We start from the raw sequence: 18305 nt of genomic DNA on the forward strand, positions 1-18305 counted from the left end.
GTCCCATAGGTTCTACCTAGGGCACAACAACTGCTGCCTTCATCCTCCCATGGGCTGCACCCTCCTGGCTTTGTCCTTGCTCCAGGCTTCCTCCCCTCCTGCAGACAATTACTTTAACAATAATAAGAAACAGCTTCAGCTGGTCCTAGTCAAGATAACTTAATTGTGGGTGGTGCAGGAGCAGCGACTGTGGATTTTCCAGCTCCTCTCTCCCATGTTTCCTTAGAAGTCCTGCAGCAGCCCAGCTGCGCATACACACCACCACAGCAGTGCAGTCAATGCCTGGCGCACATCGCCTGGCATGGGTGCTCCAGCCTGCTGGGGAAGCCAGGGGAATTATCACCTGCTCCATCTTCCCTTTCTAATGAAAAAGCTGCAATTTTTCAGGTGATCCTGTGTGGTTTGTTTGCTCTTCTGTCCTGAGTGATGGGCTCTGCAGAGTGAGTGGTCCTCATGCATCTCAATACATAAAGGCAGCTGGGTTATGTGAGGGAGGGATTTGCATGAACTGGGTTTGCATTTCCCAGAGCTGGGGAGTTGAGCAGAAATCCCTGCCCCTACAGAAGCCACAGTCTGGCCTGGCTCATCACGCAGTGCCAACTCGGAGCCCTGCTCTGCTCCTGGCGCTGGTCCCTCTGCTGCCATGTTTTTGGAGGTGATGGTGAAGACCCCGCGTCCACTTTGGCAGGGTGGATGCCAGCCTGAAGGGCTGCAGAGCCCTGCTCTGTTTGCTGCAGGTGATGGTGGGGCTGAGCAGCCTAGGGCACCCCAGGGAAATGTGATTAATGAGCTGTCAGAGCTGAAAGGAAGAAAACAATCTGTCCTTGATTTTCACAGCCTGCCGGTCTCTTCTGAGCCAGGCTTAGGCTTTCCACTGGAGGGAAGGGTGGATATGGAGGTGCCTACCCGCTGCCCCAGCTCCGTGGCCTTGGAGCACCCCAGGGCACAGATCTGGGGAGTACGGCTCTGCAGAGAGGTAGTCCAAGCCTCTGTTTTGGGGGGACTAATCTTGCACTGGACTGCCTGCCAGCATGGGCCACTGGCTCCCCCACAGCTGTTCCCTGTCCCTGGCAGTCCCTGGGGTTTCCAGCTGCTGGTGATGGACATTAAAATCAGTGCTTGGCTCTCATGCCAACAACCCCGAGCGGCAGAAATGGCTGCAATGCTGGAGAAAACATTACTTCACCCATCGGTGTTGTACAGACGCAGCATTTCTTTCCGCTTCTGTCTCAGCTCAGACGCAATGGCTGGGTGCAGCCTGCACGCCTTCCTGAGGCCCTGGGGAGAAGCTTCCCAAATGCTGGCTGGGGGCTGGCTGGCCCTGGGGGGTTTACCTGGGCCATACAGCGCAGCTCCACACCAGCCACTTCTACTGGGCTCAAGCAGGCCAGTGTTGGCCACAGTGTGAAGGCTGGCACCCCGATTTCAGTATCTGTGACCGCTGTGGGCTCAGAGGAGATGGTGCAGTTCATACCCTCTCATCCCCGTTTGCTCCAATGAAAAAGGCTGGCAGGCTGGTTTTCATATGTATGCTTTTTAATATCATTAATTCTGTTAACACTACACACAACCAGTAACAATGATAAATACTGCAATGGAAATGTTAAAAAAAATATTACACGTTTCCTGTTTTTGGAAAAAACAAAACAAAACCCGCACAGTTTTAAATAAATTAATGCATAAAACTGATGGTAGAAAAAAGAAAACCAGAAACAAATCACAACACAACTGATCTGTTTAAGGCAATACTCTACGCAGACGGGAACAGAAGTACAACAGTGTGCTACATGTTCTGAATGAGGAAAAAAGAAAGGAAAGAAAATCCATAAAAGATGCAGATTGATGCTTCAGGAGTGAAAAAGCTCCTAAAACCAGATAATAAAACCAATGGCCAAGTTAAGTGCAGCATTAATACGCTCTGCATGTCAAATGATTAGCAGGTTCCTAACATGGACTAAGGTCAAGCTACAACAAATTTATCTTCCTAATTAAAAGGTTATTCAGGTCAAACCCTACGTTTAACTCTACTTTACATTTGGCTGTTTCAGCTATGTTTCACTATATGCAAGGCCAGCCAGAAATTTATCCCCTTCTTTTAAGATTAATGCAAAGGTTGGGAGGTGTTTCCTCCTGAAAGATATTTCCATTAAATACATCCAAAATGGATCTTGCTTTTGGTGATCCTGAAATATCTCCCATAGCCTCTTCCCCTGGGGTGGCAGGTACCGCACGGGGAAAGGAGGCCTGGGAAGCATTTGCTTGGGTTGCGTGTTTTCCAAGCTGAGGACACTAAATGGAAGTGCAGATCTGATCTGTGCTCAGAGGAGTGCCATTTCCCTGTCTGCCAGAAATGTCTATTTGGAGCCTGCTGAAAGCACTTTGCCAGCATAAGAGAAATGCAGCCTTGTATCCAGGCTCTGGATACAGCCACGATGTTCGCTGTTAAGATTAGTGCAAAGCTCCATACCTGCCTGGACAGCCAACAAACCCCAATTATTAATGCAGCCCAGAACTTAGCCACTGGAAGGTGGACAATAATCATAATGCCAAAAGAATCCCCTTCTTCCTCCAAAATAAAAGAAAAGGGACAGTAGCCAGTTTCTGCCAGCTTCCCCTAGTGGATCCCCATCAACTATGCATGACTGACAATGCCAGATCTCACCAGCATTGACCCAGTACCTTCCCAGTAAGGTGCATGTCTGCAATGTGCTGCCAGGGGTAAAGAAGCTTCTTGGGACGTGGTCAGAGCCTCCTGTATTGCCCTGCTAGAGTGCATGCGGAGGAGGCTGTGGTACACAAGGAAAGAAACTCAAGCAGAGTGAAGGCCAGCTGTCTGGGCTGCCTTGGGTTCAGGTGGGAGAGTGGTATGCAGAACTGGGCTGAGAGTCACTTTGGTGCAATTGCCTCTGATGCTCATCACTAGTGCATGGGGCAGGGGGAAGGGCTGGCGACGGCTGCTTTGAGAAGAGTGGAAGGAGGATGTGTGCAATATAACAAGGCTTGCAATTCTAGGACTGACCACTGGACATGGATAATGAAGATTACCTGTGACAACTAGCTACCCTTCTACCATCGCTGCTCCTTCTGCCACCCGCTTCCTGGTCTGATTCTTCTTCTTTGGGAAGCCATGGCTGCTTGGCATGATGGCCAGTGCTGACTCTCCCACCACAGTCCTCACACAGCACATGGGGTGACTCAGCTACAGATGTACAATGAGGTCTGGAAGTCCCATGTTAGGCACAGACCAGCTCTGATGTGAGTAGCACCTGCTTTCAGACCCTTCAGAAAGCTGTTTAATGGTGGCTCATTTCCTTTATTAAACTGAAAGTCCCATAACGTCTGTTGAAGGATTAAAAATGGTTAAAAATGTGCAAAAAGGGGGGGAACACCCCAACCTTCTGAATTTTCACCCCTGCAAAGACTTCATCCTCTGCAAGAGTCTTTCTTTCTGCAGGACTACAGCCCTACCAGTGTGTCTTACAGTACCGTGCCCCAGCACAGCAAGAGCACAGCCGACAGGCATCCCACTGGCACCTCTGCTGCAGGTCTTCCAGCACACACCAGGAGCACGTGGGCTGGCAGGCCTGGGACCTGGTGCTTGGGTCCCAGACCTCCCGCAGCATTGAGACTGGCAGGGTGAAGGCAGCTGGCTCAGCTTGCTGGATCACACCAAGGTTTTGCACTAGCCTGGTGAACTCTCAGCCCCATGGCCTTCAGGTGGGTGAAAAGAAATCCCAGCCTGCTCTCTGTCTCACCCACCGTCATGTTTGCTGGATCTCCCGCTCGTCTGATGTTTGCCTTGAGTTTGTCTCAGGACAGAGGCAGCTACAAGCCAAATACAGCTGCTACTGTGGCTTTTCTGTGCAAAGAAACTGGCCAAGGAAGTCTGTGAGCTGGGGATGGAGATGGTGAAAAAACTAGAAGGGCTGTTGTGAACAGAGCTTGTCCAAGTCTTCCAGTTCTCTCCATGCATCTGTATTACATCTCCCAACAAACTGCATCTCCCAAATCATGCAGGCTTGAGGAAGGTGGGTAACTATGGACTTGTAGATTTGTGGGGTACATAAGCAAGATGGCAGTCTGGGTGGAGAGCAGTGCTTGCCAGTGAGCTCACCTGAGGCCACTGGTAGCTAGGGTAGAAATGCTGCTATGGGAGGGTGAACATCTTGGGAAGTAACAGGACTTATCTAAGCATGGTCTTTCGATGGCCTTTTCATGTCCTGGTGCCTACTGTGCTCGTTTCCAGTGATGTATCTCAGACAGCCACATTTTAATGAAGCTTCTTTTGTACCTTCCGCTCCCTGATGCAATCCCACTGCCTGTATCACCATTTGTTACAATGGAAATGGCTCCACAGACCAGACATAACCAGCCTGGTGGGCTCCTTTCAGGAGCAAATCCATCTTCTGCTGCAGCAGCATTTTCTGCTCAGAGAAAGGCTCAGAGCCACCAACAGTGGCAAATGGATCTAGGAAGCAAAGGGAGGAGGCTGCTCTCCACAGGCACCAGGGAAGGCTGCAACCTGTCCTGCCAGGGTCCGTGCCACTCTGCGACATGGCTTGCTGCACGGCTGCATGGGCCACAGTGCTCTGCTCCATGTAATCTCCATTAGTCCCCAACATTTGCCTCCCCAGAAAGCTGTGAAAGCAGTGCTCAGCCAAGCAAGCAGTTAGCTGCTGTGATCCTGCGATTGCCACCAGTGTCAAGGCCGGCAAAGGAGGGGACATAATTTTTTGGAAGCAATGCAGCAGCTCTGCTGCATAATTACAGGGAGTTAAAATACAGGTGCCAGCTGCTGTGAGAAACCTGCATTAATCTTCCATAGGTAATCCCAGGTCACAGCCTCTTCTTCTATGCTAAATTGCTGGCCCTTCTGCTTCAGGGCTTGTGTGGCTTTTTAACAGAGGTGGGTTTGTCTGACGAGATGTGGTTCAAGGTTTGGTGCAATCTCTCTCACAGGAAAGCCCTGAAAGGATTTGACAAGGATGCAATGTTCTCCTACAGGTGAAAAGCACCTTAAAATGACCTTCCCATGCCTTCCCCTTAGGCTCAACCTAGCCCAGCTTGCCCTGTGGCACTGCCCATCTATGCAGATGTTTCTTTGTAACACGCAGTCTGTACTTGCTGAGCCAAGCAGCAGCCAGGTGACAAAGCCTACCTCATTCTAGGTAAGAGTGGCTATACTGCATGGGAGCTTGAATGGAGAATGGAAAAGTCAAGGAAAAGCCCAGGCAAAGCTGGCAGTTTATACCCTCAGATGATTACGTGGAGGCTAAAAGAAAGAGCATGAAACAGATGTGGGAATATCCCAAATGAGCCCTTCAGTGCTCTCTTCCCCCTCATCAGCACTCACTATCCCAGCTGCGCTGCTAAGTTCCCTAATTCTGCTAGCAGGGGATGGTGCTGTTGGGCCACCGTATCTTCTTACATGTTCCCTGTGGCAGCATGCGGATTGAGAAGCCAGTTGTGTGACAGCCAGCTGCCAAATAGCTGGGAAACACATCCTTGCCAAACATCTTCCTCCGAAGCTGTTTAATCTCTCTACTAACCTCCACCCCGCAGCCTTCTGGCACATGCAAGCAACATCAGAAGCTGGTAAACAGAGGGAAAGCAAAGTAGTACTTCGAAAAGATGAGTAAAAATTCTATAGCATGCTTTTCACATCTTGCTTGCAGAGCTATCCTATCAGCAGGGCCTGTTACACACTCGGCAATGCCCACGCAGGGTGGTGGTATCATCTTGGGAAGGCAGGTTTCTTCCCTGTGCTGCAGAAGGGAATGGACATCAAGAGGGGATGTGACTTGCCTGAGGTTAGAGCAAACACGTACCACGTGCCAACAGCAGCAAGGGACCCCAGATCTCATTTCTGAGACAGTTTCTGTTAACAGTTCCTCAGACTTTCTGCAGTTGTATTTGGCTGTGGTGCCAGCTCAGGGTCATGGTGTTTCTGGTGTGTGCATCTGAAAGCAAGCTTTGCTCCTTGCTGGTATCAGCACTGCACTGAGATAGATTAACTCGGACAACTGGGATCTGCCCTAGGCCAAGACAGCACTTGGCAACATTTCTCGTTACTGCTTGTTTTCATTTTCCTGTCATTCCATCTGGTGCCCAGCTGGGTCCTTCCTTTCTTCAAAAGCATCTTCATGTTTCTGTTGAGTCACATACAGGGCGCTGCACTTTTCAAGTCTCCTGCATGCCATTGTACAGCTTTGCAGGCCAGCCTGAGGACAGACTCAGCATGGAGAGGAAAGGATTTTGCTCAGGATTGCAGACCAAAGTGTCAGCCAGCACACAGCTGAGCAGGGGCTATTCTTTTGGGAAAGGAGCTGGAGAGACAAACCAGAAGCATCTGAGTCGATCCTGTCCATGGGGAGCATCCTGAAGTCCCTTTCAAAGTCCATGCAGCAGGCTTGGTCACCTGCTTTTGTGGTTGCAAGGCATCTGCAGGCAAGACGGCCAGAACAGAATAGCAGACCTAATGGCCAAATATATGTGTTGGGGATGGACATGCAGCAGTGTCAGACATGATCCAGTGGCTCTTCCAAGGGTTGGCTTCATGGTATGTCCAATAAAACATCAATGAGCCTTTGGGATGGTCACCTGGATATTAGCCTCCTTTAAGCCAAAGTTTATGTACAACCACCAGAAAAGCAGACTATCTAAAGACCTTCCTCAACACTAGGAGGATGTTCCTCCTCACACAGACATCTGGAAATGGGGAGTTTGTGGACTAGAGAGACAGAGTTGAGTGCTGAGATCCTGGAGTTCAAAGCCAGCTCACATTAAAGGGCAAAATCAACATCTGATAGAAGGAAAGGACTTGCTTAAACTTAGTAATTTGGTGACTCAGATTACATAAAATCCTAACAGAAAGCCAGTCTGGCTTTAGGAGGCATCAAATGCAAATTCCTTTGTGGAAGCACCAGCATCAATATCCTTAAATCCTGTTTGCATGGTAATTTAGATGGACAGTGATGCAGTGTTTCATAATCCATGGTGCTTCTCCCCTTGGTATTCTGTATGCAGCTTTGGACCGAGAAGACCATCTGGTTTGGTGCACAGACTGGAATAAGGAACAATTTGCTTTCTTGCATGCAATCTGCATTCAGGAGAGTGCCCCGCAGCTCTGCAGATTTTAGGGCTTGATAATGCTGCAACAGAGAGTCAGGACTGTGCTCTTTGCTTTTGCCTTCTCCAGGCCACGGCAGCAGACACTGGCCTAAGAAGGGCAGTGCCAGAACGGCCATGTATCTATACACCTTCCCAGGAAGTCACCACAGCATAAGCTCCAATGAGGGCACAAAGAAAACCTCTGGCTGAAGCAAAAGTCTGAACATGAGACCAGACAGTGGGAGCCAGCCCAATCTGCAGTTAGTAGATACTGACAGGCTGTCTGCCATATTCCATAACAAGCCAACAAACATGCCACATGGTCATAACCTGCTTAAGGGGCTGCGGTTCAGAAAGGTTAGTGTTCAGTTTTCTATGGTAGCCACATGTGCATTGCCTTAATCCATTCAGCCTTCCTGATAATGACCCTACACAGGTAACAACTTTTCCCCACCCTTTCTACTTTATTCCCCTAATAAAATATATGAACACAAAGCATAGAGAGGAGAAGCCAAAAAATTGCCATTTTATGGTCCTGTACTGTCATGCCAAACCAGCTATTTGTGCAACCAACTCCTGTGCGCAGGGAAAAACACTTGGCTTGTGCTTCGGCCTGTGTTTGGAGGAAGCACTGAGTGCTTAACATTAACATTAATCTCCTTCCCTCCCTACTTTTCTAGGGCTGCGCTAGAAGCAGGTGCACATCACACAATGCAAAGGGCTGAGGGCAGTTTCAGGGCTGCAGGCTCGAGGAATGCCTGAGGGCGTATGGCAGGCAAAAACCAGCAACAGGGGTAATAAAAGGACTTGGTCTTGGTGCCACATGACAGTGGTTATCAGTTCTTCAGAGAGGAGGTGTTAACCCCGGGAGATAGTGTCAGCAAACCTCATTCTGTCTTAGACTCAACATGACGGCAGCATGACAGAGACCTGTGAGACCTGCAGTCCTCCACGGCTGACCCATGCAAACAGACAGCTTGTTGCTCTAGCAGGCACACTGAAATGCTCCGAGCTCCTGAGCAAGGGCTGTGGGAAAGGCTGAACGTCTGCAGCCTGTCTGCAAGGCACGGAGACTGACCCAGGAGGATAAATGCAATGACAACACTGCATGGTACCAATGCTGAACTGCAAAATTTCTCCTTAGAAAAGCAAAGCTTTAGAGACTCAGTCATGTCCTATAGGATTTGGTTTGATCATGGTGCTTCTGTTAGTTTTTGACTATATTCCCCATTGAAAAAAGACTCCTTAAGGAATGTTTTTTACCTTTCATCTTTTCTCTCTACACTGCATTGTTGGAGCTCTTACCCCACCTCCAGACAACTTGCTAACCTCAGCCTGAGCTGTATTTTGGAAATATTTCCCCTCAGCATTACCAGATGGTGAGAAAGGGGGAGGAATTCACTTGAGGGACACTCTTCCTAGAGGAGCTGGTAAGTTAGCCAGCACTTCTGGATTAGGAGGCAGGGATGCCCAGCAAACAGCATCACTCAGTCCTCTTTCTATGGCCTGGAGCCAGGGTGGCAGTGTGCTGTTTGAAGGAGGGGGAGCAAACATAGCTTTAGCAGTTACCCGTACCAGCTAGTGAATAATAAGGAATCTTGAGTGCCTGGTCTTTTGCTCACGCTGTGGATGTTACTATGCTTTGCACCGCACAGAGTGAAACACCAGGATGTTAAATCCTAAACCTCCTAATCATGAAGAGGACTTCTTAAAGACTCAACTCACCTCATGGAGTTTTCAGATGGGGGATCTCTCTGTCGAGGTGGAGCTCAGGCTCTGCCTTGTGACTCAAGAATTCTGATGGAAGCTCAGAATTGCCCTTGCTTTTTCCCTTCCCCAGGCTATGAAGTAAGTGATGACCCAAGGCAGGCAGTCCTTCCTCCTGGCAGGACAGGGAAATACAGGGTCCTGCCAGTGGCAAAGGATTTCAATACTGAGAAAAACGCCATCCCATCCCTCAGGTGAGCCCCACATACGCTGAAGCCAGCTTCGTAAGAGCGGCCAGGAGTGGACATGTTTCCTAATTCCAGAAATTTGCATTCAAAACAATCTGCTGGTGAACTATGAATTCAGTCCAGCAATCTAAAGTAACACTAGGTTTCCTGACTATTCCAGCACCAAATAAACACAACTGCTTCCAACACAGGACCTGACGAAACCTGATTCTCAAGCGCGCAGAGACAGGATAAACAGTAGTTTCCTCTCATGTTTGATTTGAAGCTGTTAATAATCCTGCTGTTGCTGAAAACTCCCCTAAAGTCTGACATCACCACACAGATGCCTTCAGTGTTAAAAAATCTCTCCCACAGGTACCAAGAGATGCAGTGTCAAGAGAATATCAACAGTCAAGCACTGTAAAAATGTGCTTTCTTCAACTAGCTTTGCTGGCACTGACTTTCAGACTGTACAGCTCTAGTCCTGTCTCACACAGGACTCATTTTTTCTGAACTGAAAAAACTTCAAGATTTTTGGAAGCAGATGAGTCTCACGGGAATTAAATATAGGCTGAATTCAGTATACGTGACTGGACTGAACTCAGGAGTATGGTACTCTCGGGCAAGGACTGAATCTGTGAAGAGCACAGATGGATTGTAGATTGAATCTAATTGTGTTTGATGATAATTTAACTTGGAGCTAAGGGTAGACTGCACTGGATATGTGACATGACAGCTCTAGCTAGTACTGACTCACAGTGAAATGCCACTTATTTGTCCTCTTTGAAAAAGTATGAATTGTGTCATGCTAGTCCTGGCTAGCCTTACCATAAGAAAGGAAGCCCTACTCTGTTCCCATTCCTGTGCCCCAGTTACAGTGTAATTTTGATTATACAAATTAAAGAGGTTTAGTGAATGAATTAAGAACTGACCTCCTCTCATAGGTAAAACCCCCTGACACCTCAGACTCACCCCTGATCTTGCAGATGGATTGGTTTCAGTGGGCAGGATTACCTGCAGCCCCATCTGACCCTTCCCATTCTGGAATAGACACTTTACAAAACATCCCCAGTGCCTACACAAACCAAGAAGGTATTTCTGGACCCCTCTGCATTCACGCCCCAGACCAGTCAGTTCTTCCAGGCACTGCCTGGTACTTTGAGCAACTCTCTTTTGTTTAACCATAGTTTAAAATAACTTATCACCCAATCATAAAACAAATTTTTTGGTTTCTCCTGGCTCCATGAACACAAAGAGGTGCACGTCCTACCATAGGAGGAAGCAATGGCTGTTAAGTTTTACAGTTATAGTGGAAAGCACTGATCACAGCCTGCCGGCCTCACTACTGGATGTGACAGGCGGTGGAGGAGGTGGCTTGGCAACACATGCAGGTAGGGTTGACCGATTTAGGGGGGATTAGGTCGAGGTCCTCGTCATCTGGGATCTCATCTAACCGGTACCCATCCTTTAGCAGCTGGATGTTCAAGTCTTGGTTGATCTGCTACAGACAAAGAGACAAACAGTCAAACACTTGAGACTTGTTACTTCTGATGGTCAGAAGATAAAGGAGGTCCCTTATTCTGGAACGTATTTCCCCATCATTAGCAGCTGTCCCACCAATGCAGAGTCCCAGTTTTCAACCACAGGTGAGAGCTGCCTTCTGTTCTAGCTTCTTCCAGAACAGGAATACCTACACTGAGGTATTCCAGAGTAGCGAGCTGATACATCATTTTATTCTGGAGTAACCTTTCCATGAAGATGAGCCCTCATTTAAAGTAATGTAATAATAACGTTAATAAACCAGCTAGCAGCTGGGCAGTCCCTCCTCTCAGTCCGGGGCACACTATGGCAGCTGAAGGGTGGTAAAGCCTCTGGGGTCTTCATAATCTCAGGTTCAAGTGCTGTCCAACCAAATCTGGGTGAACAACAGTTCATCAGGGCCCAGAGATGGCCCAGATCATTTGATCTGGTTCCTGCTCTTGGCTGTTTCTCTGTGTTTCAGACATATTTTGCCCACGGAAGGGATACAAGAGGGAAGAGTTCCCAGCAGCTTGTGTGCAGAATGGCTGCTCAGCACCCTGGATGTAAAATCAGATCCCACAGGAGCAGTAGGCAAAGGCTGAGCAAGTAACTTAGAAGACTTTGGAAATATGTTTCAGAAACAATGCAGAGGGATTAACAAGCCTGAGCTTCCTGCCTTTTCTCTTTGCAAGGGCAAGAGTTCACATGTGCAAGTCCTCCCTGGGATTTCTGCCTGCTCCAAGTAAACATGCACTGGGTGACTCTGACGGCCCCAAGAACTGCAAATCACAGCACACCCTTACATGCTTTATTTGTGTCCTTGGCAAGCACACGGGTGCTGAGCTGGCAGGACAGACAAGTTGCTGTTTTTGCAGCACATGGGCTAACACTGCAGGACTAAGCAGAACTGGGAAAAGCCTAAGTGAAGCCAAAGGTAGCTGTGAAAACAGCCGGCAGGCAGATCTCTGTGCCACAGCAGTGAGGGGATGGAGCCAACTGGATCACCAGGGAAGAAAGAAACATGACACAGTTTCTGCTGTGGCCCCTTTCAGACTCACAGACCACTGGTAAATTAATTGTGTAGCCATTTCTGGCAGGGCAAGGCCACTCTAAGCTGTTTCTGGCTGCTCTACTATTAGAATTCATGGCGAGGATGGCAGAAAAGAGTATAACTCACCTCAGCTGACGAGTATCCCGAGGAGGAATATCTGGACATGTCAAAGTCATCATCACTGCAGGGAAGGACAAGATACAGCAAAGAAGGAAACAGTTAGAGAGACCTGTATTCCCTGGTTAGCCCTACCTTTCTCGTGCCATGAAACTGTCATTGAGACACAGAGAAGTTACATCAAGGGAACCTGGAGAGCAGCTTTCATCTGTGACCCTCAGATCGTTCCATCTCAGTGCTCTTTACTCAAGTCCCTTCCTACTTGTTTACACACACAGACCAGTTACAGTATATGCCAAAGGGCACAGTAAGAAAGAGCGTGAGCAGCTTGCAGGAGCAGTTTCAGCAGGAGTTAACTCAGTGCTGCACTCTGGCATGAAAACTCACTTGCACCATAATGTACATCATCTTATTAACCCTTTGCATACCTGTCCGTATCCAGGGCTACCAGTGGCTTTTCATCTGGACTCTGGTCTAACGATGAATAGCCCTTATTGGGAACGACGAGCCTGAAATAATTAAACATTGTCCGTTAACCACACAGAAAAGCTCAGTACCACACATAGTTTAGGGCAAACGTATATGATAGTTAGGCTTTTCACGCTTCACTTCCTTGCAAGCCCTCCCCTATCGCTGAAGACGTTTAAGTGAGTGCAATTCAGAAGAAGCGAGTTGTATCTCTGGGTAGCTTAGAGCAGCTTCACAGGGATGAACACTGGACATGCCTTGGGAACATGCTTCTCGATGGAAGAAAAAACATTGGGACACTCTGTGCTTCATTCTGGTGAACCTGTTCAGCTAGCACTGCTTGTGGTATCAGATTGCTTATTTTTGTGTTGCCTTTTTTTCCCTGGCAAAGAGTACATCACACTAGCAATAAGCAAATAGGAGAAGGAGGCTAGGGGAATGCCGAAGCTCAGTGCTCCCGCTATTCTGCTATTGGAAATCAGGAATGTGGTCTTTCTGCCTGGGTCCCTATGCAGCCCCTGCCAACACAACACTTCTGAGGTCTTAGTCCTAAAATTAGTAATGAGAGAAATATGAGCTGGTGGGTGCAGTGTAAGAGCCCAGACAGACTAGTACTTTTAAAATGCCATTATTTTATAATGACTTTCACTTCATCAAAAGTTTTAGAAAAGCTGACAATGACTTTGCACCTTTAATTGCCTGAGAGAGTCTGTGAAATGGAAAGCAGGCTTCAGAGCTTCTATGGTAAGGAAAATGCATAATACGATGGTATCTAGCTCACAACACAGTTCTTTCATCCACAAAACTGCACAAAGACTTTGGTTCATATTTAAAGTAAGATCAACCAAACTGAACAAATTGATTAAGATTCCAGGTTCAGCAGGTGGGAACTGTAAGAGTGATGGAAATCTCCTCGTTCAGTGGATTAACTCAGGTTTTCTCCTAAATGAAGAACTGGTCTTTAATAACACACAGTGATGCAAAATGATGCTTCACTAAGAGTTTGGGAAATACAAATCTAAAGACAATAATCCATCTCACCTGTGCTTCAACTGCTCTCTAACTACCTGAATTATTTTTTTTTTTGCTTCTCCTCAGAAAACTTCAGGAAGCCATTACAATTTTAGCAATGCAAAAGCCTGTCAGTCACTGAAGATGGGCAGGCTCAGGGTGAGTAAAATATACCAAAGGTTATCACAAAGCAGATATATAGATTCAAAACTAGTTGTATTTTCTTACGGTGTTCACTGAAGAAATTAATTTTAAGACTGATGCAGAATTTCCAACCTGATACATCAGGGGACTGGAGAAAATGGGGTCCACCTGCAAAATGCAATACCCCTTCTCAGAGCACGCAATGGTCCTTCTGCTCCTGAAGCATGTAAGAAGGAAGTAATGAAGCAAAGATATCTGGAAATGAACCTGTGATCTGGCGGCAGCAGCCTGCCCATACAGATAGCAGAAGTACTGACTTCCATTCTCACTCTCCAATTTTCAAGTCCCTGTTTCATATATACTCACTGACATTTCTTACTGTATCATGAGCAACCAAAGCACTATCAGGGGATCTAGAAGAAGAACCCTTTGTGGTGCTATTTACTTGATTAAAAAAACATCACTACATCTTTTTCTTGAGAAACGTCTTTTTTCTTAGAAACACAGAACTTCAAGTTTTCTGCAACAGACAAAAACTGTGATAATGTCTTTGCTCAGATCAAAGTCTTTCCCTTGCATCTTGATTGTCCTCATTTTCACTTCCCACTGTCCCTGAACAAAGCCAGGTGGCAGTCATAGCTGCTTTCATCCACAACTGTCCCAGTATGAGCTTCTTGTCTTGGTGTTCTTGCTCACAACATTGAATATGTTCTGACACAAATCCAGGTTTAGGTTATTGTCAGAGTGGACTGCAATTACCTAGCTGTGCCCAAGTGGTGCGGATGGTGGTGTGGGCTCTGCCTGTGCTTGTAGCAAGTGTGCCAGCATCACTCCAACCTTGTTCATGTTTTATTTGCTCTTAGAAAGACTGTGCATGTTGTGGATTCAGATCCTTTCACCTTTAAGGCTGGCCATGTCCCTGCCTCAACAGAAGACTGAACAGTGAAGGCACTGCTTGGTACCAGAGGCTGGATATCAGAAATTCATCCAGATAATACAGAACAGAAGCCTTGGGGAAGGAGGAAGAGGAGGAGTAAAGACTACGAGATGCAATGTGGTTTGCCTGAATGAAGGAAAACATATTTGATGAGAACAGAAAAACTGTTAAAAAGGGGGGAATGGCTTTATTTTATTACCCTTCTGCAGAGACCAGAGGAAGCCAACAGTTCAGACTTCAACCATAACCTGGGCATTTTGCAGTGTATCCCACTGGAGTATCTCCTGCTACATTGCAACCGTTACACTGTGAAAAGAAGCTGCTTGAACAAGCTTGTGGCATTTCTGCCTTCCTGGGGTTGCCCTGTCTCTGACAAGATAGACCGAACCATTCTGAGGTATTACTAGGACCGTGCTCATGGTGCAGCTTGGTTTCCAGAAAGCCAAGGCAGCTGGGAGATGAAGGGACTTGGGCTGGTGAGGCAGACACCACTTGGGTTGGTGGGCCAGACATCTCCCAGCCTTATGGGAACAATGGAACTTGGCTACATCCACTGCTAAAACAATGGCTGCAAACCCCTGTTTTGCAGATCCCAAGGGATGATTCTGAAAGCTCTGTAAAAAGTAACCAAGGAGAGCAAGTCCACTGCCAGCAGGCTGTGCTTGGTCCTGAGGGGTCCACACGCTCTCTTAACAGTGCTCAGATAGCCACAAATGGAATAAAACTGAGCTGGCAGTTCGAAAGCTTTTGTCAATAGGTGTCACTGCTCTGCTCTTCCCCACTCAAATCACTCTATTGGCAGCTCAAAACCAACCACCTTTCCAAGCAGAAGTCACTAATTTTACAGGTAGGCACCTGTACTTACCCCATCTTCTCTCCCTTACCATCTTTGTCCACTAATTTCAGTGTTTCTATATCTCTTAAGCAGAAAATCTGCTACCGTTACTCTCCAGAAGCTAGCATGCAGCCTATTGACAAAAGAAACTAAGTCTTTACATCTTGGATTTGGACTACAAAGAGGAACAGTGGGTGTGGAAAACCCGTCTGAGACTTTGCTGAATTTCTTGCTGCCACAAAGGGCCTGGCTCCTTTATATGGTCTCAATAACCAAACACAGAACAGGGAGCAATGCAGTGTACTCCACCAACATTGCAGGGGCTTACACATAAAACTTGTCAAAGTCCTGGCTGTATTTATGACTACTATTTTGGGTTTTGGGAATTAATGTGAAAAAGGAACTTCATCTGTTGAATGTGTTGCATATGGAGAGGCTCTAACCTGCAGCTCCTATTCTGCTTAATCCATGCAACTCTCCCATTCATCCGTAAACACCCAACATTCATGCAGATTCTTCCGTCATTTTAGGTGAGGTGCTTCACTAAAAACTGCCAACTTTGTAGTATCATGCAAAGCATGCAGTTGTGTGGGCTCAGGGGGGTTCTTGCCTCCTGAACACAGGTAAATGATACACTGGTGTACTGAAGGTTGCCAGCAAAAAATATAAATACTCTAAAAGAAAGTATTCAGCTAGGAATGTCTTTGTTTGCAGTGGTTCATAGCACTGCCTGTCATGATGTGCCAAAACAGCTCCAGCAAAGCATGACCATGCTGTTCAGTGTGGAGGAGGTATACAGCAAAGCAACAGAGATGGATTATTTACAAGCCTTAAGTCAATCAGTATGGGGAAGGGTCATCATCAAAAAGAAGCAGGGGAACTACTGCGATAAAAGCAGCTAAGGCAGAACTAAGCTCTAAACCAGTCTGTCTTACACAAAGCAGCATCGTACCTCTCCTGCTGGCAGGATTATGTGTTACATGACGGTACCCAGAACATGCAAGACAACTGTTAAAAACCCCCTGATTTTGATCAGGCTGGGCTGCCTCTGCCTCCTGCAGGCTGCAGTGTCACTGGTCCCGGGCTCAGCTGTCCCTACATCTCCCCAGGGGATGGGATGCGATGCAGCACTGAGCATTTGGGCCCGCCAGCTCTGGGAAGGGCCATGACTGCTCTCACAGCGTATTTGGCAGTAGGTAAATCGCAACGAACATCATCCTTGCCCATCCTAAGGCCATTAGGGACTGCAGCTTAGAGCACAGCTGAGTGCTTTGCCAGCCTTTTACCTTGTTCGTGCCATCACATTGTTCTTCTTGGGCTGCTGATTAACTGGGCTTCCCATGTTGCCATTCTTCAGGGATCCCTTCCGAGCCAGCTCTCTCTGCTTTTCTGCATATGGAATACAAAGGGGAAAAGCAAAATTAAGGCAACAGCCTGACTGGCCACGATACATCTGCAGAAACCCATATTTGAGAGCAGCAAAAGGCACAGCTGGATCAATAGCAAAGACCATGAGCTTTCCACCTCACAAGGAGGAATAGTGCAAAGGCTGGAAGAGCTGTGTCTCATTGCCTCCAAGGTCACCACGGCCTAAAACTGATGTACACTGTCTCACAGCAACTTGCTGACAATACCACACTCAGACAGTCACAGAGCTTCTGGATGAGACCCAGCTGAGGCAGAGGAAGGGCACAGGCCTTGTCTCTGTCTGCACCCAGCTGCTGCATGGACCCTAAGACTGTGCTTTGTTCTGGGCAAGGGAATTTATCTTTCTACCTTTTCTCCTCCTGTTGAGGCTGCCACTTAGGGACCCAGAGGGGAGAGAAATGTGTCTCTCCATCAAAGCCGCACAATCACTTAGTATTAGTCTAGCCTAACTTGACATCAGGCCTGAGTTATTACTGTTTCCCTAGATGGCAGCTCACCAGACTTAACACACCCTACAGCTGAAAGTGTTGCTGCCTTCCCTGCTTCTCTTCCTGGCAATCTGTTATGTCTCCCATGTATCTTTTTCTTTTATCTCACACTGATTCTTGGGAGCTTGACTTCTTCATTTCTAAAAACAATGTGAAACATTTTGCAGCTGCATTTTTAAACAGCATATTGCTTGCTTGAATTTTCAGAGTGTGTTCTACTCACTGTTGAAATGTACTTAAAATGCGGACACTACATCGAGCTTTCCTTATGTATTAAGCGCAAGAGGGGATTTAAATTAGCTTCTCCTTTAGCAGAGAGAGACTATTTCTCTTAATAACTTCTCACCACAGCATCACAACTAGAACTGAGGTCCTGAAGTTAAGCCTTCTGCAGGTATACAGTGTCTGTGCTGTATTAATATGGCCCCACCTCCAGCAAGGATAGGAGCCCATGCATGATGGGTTTTCATATAAATAACATTCAGTTTTCTGATTCAAAGTCCTTCCTTGTTCCTTGTGGTAAATCAGTTGGGCTGAGTTGGCAATCAGCTGCAAATTTGAGTTAACTGCCCCAATCTCATCCTGCAATGTCAGGCAAAGTTTGCAGGGAAAATCTGATTGTAGGGCCAGTAAGGCAGGAAAGGGACTGGTTAAAAATGTTCTCCAGAGTGTGAGAAAATGTTGGGAACTATTTTTTGTGGCATGCCTGAATAATAGGGGTTTACCAGACTGCTTGCTGGGGAACATGAACAGTGAATTTGTTTTGCTTCTCCTTCCCCTCCAGTGTGTGAAATGTGCTCTTGCAGATTTTATTCCCCTTGGAGAGAAAAGCACCTTTTCCCACTTGTCATGGAAACATGGTGTGCCTACCAGGGCGTGCAAGTGCAAGGTGGGCCATCTCTGTCCCTTCCACGCAGGTAAAAGCAGGGGCCACATGTCCAAAGCTGTTTTTTTTGAGGGACAAATAAGCAGCAGAGATACCTAGAGATCACGATGATGAGCACGGCTGAGGAACCTGCAGAGAAGAGTACATACTCCTACAAACCATGCCCAGCCCTGCTCCTGCTGACAGCAGAGGTGAATAAAATGCTCATTGAACTTGGCAGGAAAAGAATCGGATAGTAACTTTCTCTGGCATGAGCAACAAGAGACTGGTACAGAATTGAAGTCAAAACCTTAAATCAGAGTAATTTCTCAGTAATGGAACTTGCAAATGCATTGGTTATCTCTGCCTCCAGAATAAAAGCCTAGTATGTTGCAG

General features: G+C 47.1%; 1 protein-coding gene across 11 annotated transcripts in view; it reads right to left on the reverse strand.

Annotated features, from left to right (window-relative positions):
* Positions 1 to 1518: 1518 nt before the first annotated feature.
* FAM219A (family with sequence similarity 219 member A) overlaps positions 1519 to 18305 on the reverse strand; it is a 103043-nt gene continuing 86256 nt past the window's right edge. For 9 of the 11 annotated variants that reach the window (XM_055698717.1, XM_055698712.1, XM_055698716.1 and 6 more), the window contains 4 exons: positions 16415 to 16517; positions 12162 to 12242; positions 11743 to 11797; positions 1519 to 10545 (listed from right to left, as the gene is read on the reverse strand). In XM_055698717.1, coding sequence (XP_055554692.1) covers positions 10387 to 10545; positions 11743 to 11797; positions 12162 to 12242; positions 16415 to 16517 — 398 coding nt within the window. In that variant the 3' untranslated portion in view covers positions 1519 to 10386. The remainder of the gene's footprint in view (positions 10546 to 11742; positions 11798 to 12161; positions 12243 to 16414; positions 16518 to 18305) is intronic. The other 2 variants (XM_055698715.1, XM_055698710.1) reach the window with 1 other exon arrangement.

The sequence above is a fragment of the Falco cherrug genome, chromosome Z, assembly GCF_023634085.1.
Source record: "Falco cherrug isolate bFalChe1 chromosome Z, bFalChe1.pri, whole genome shotgun sequence".
NCBI lineage: Eukaryota > Metazoa > Chordata > Aves > Falconiformes > Falconidae > Falco > Falco cherrug.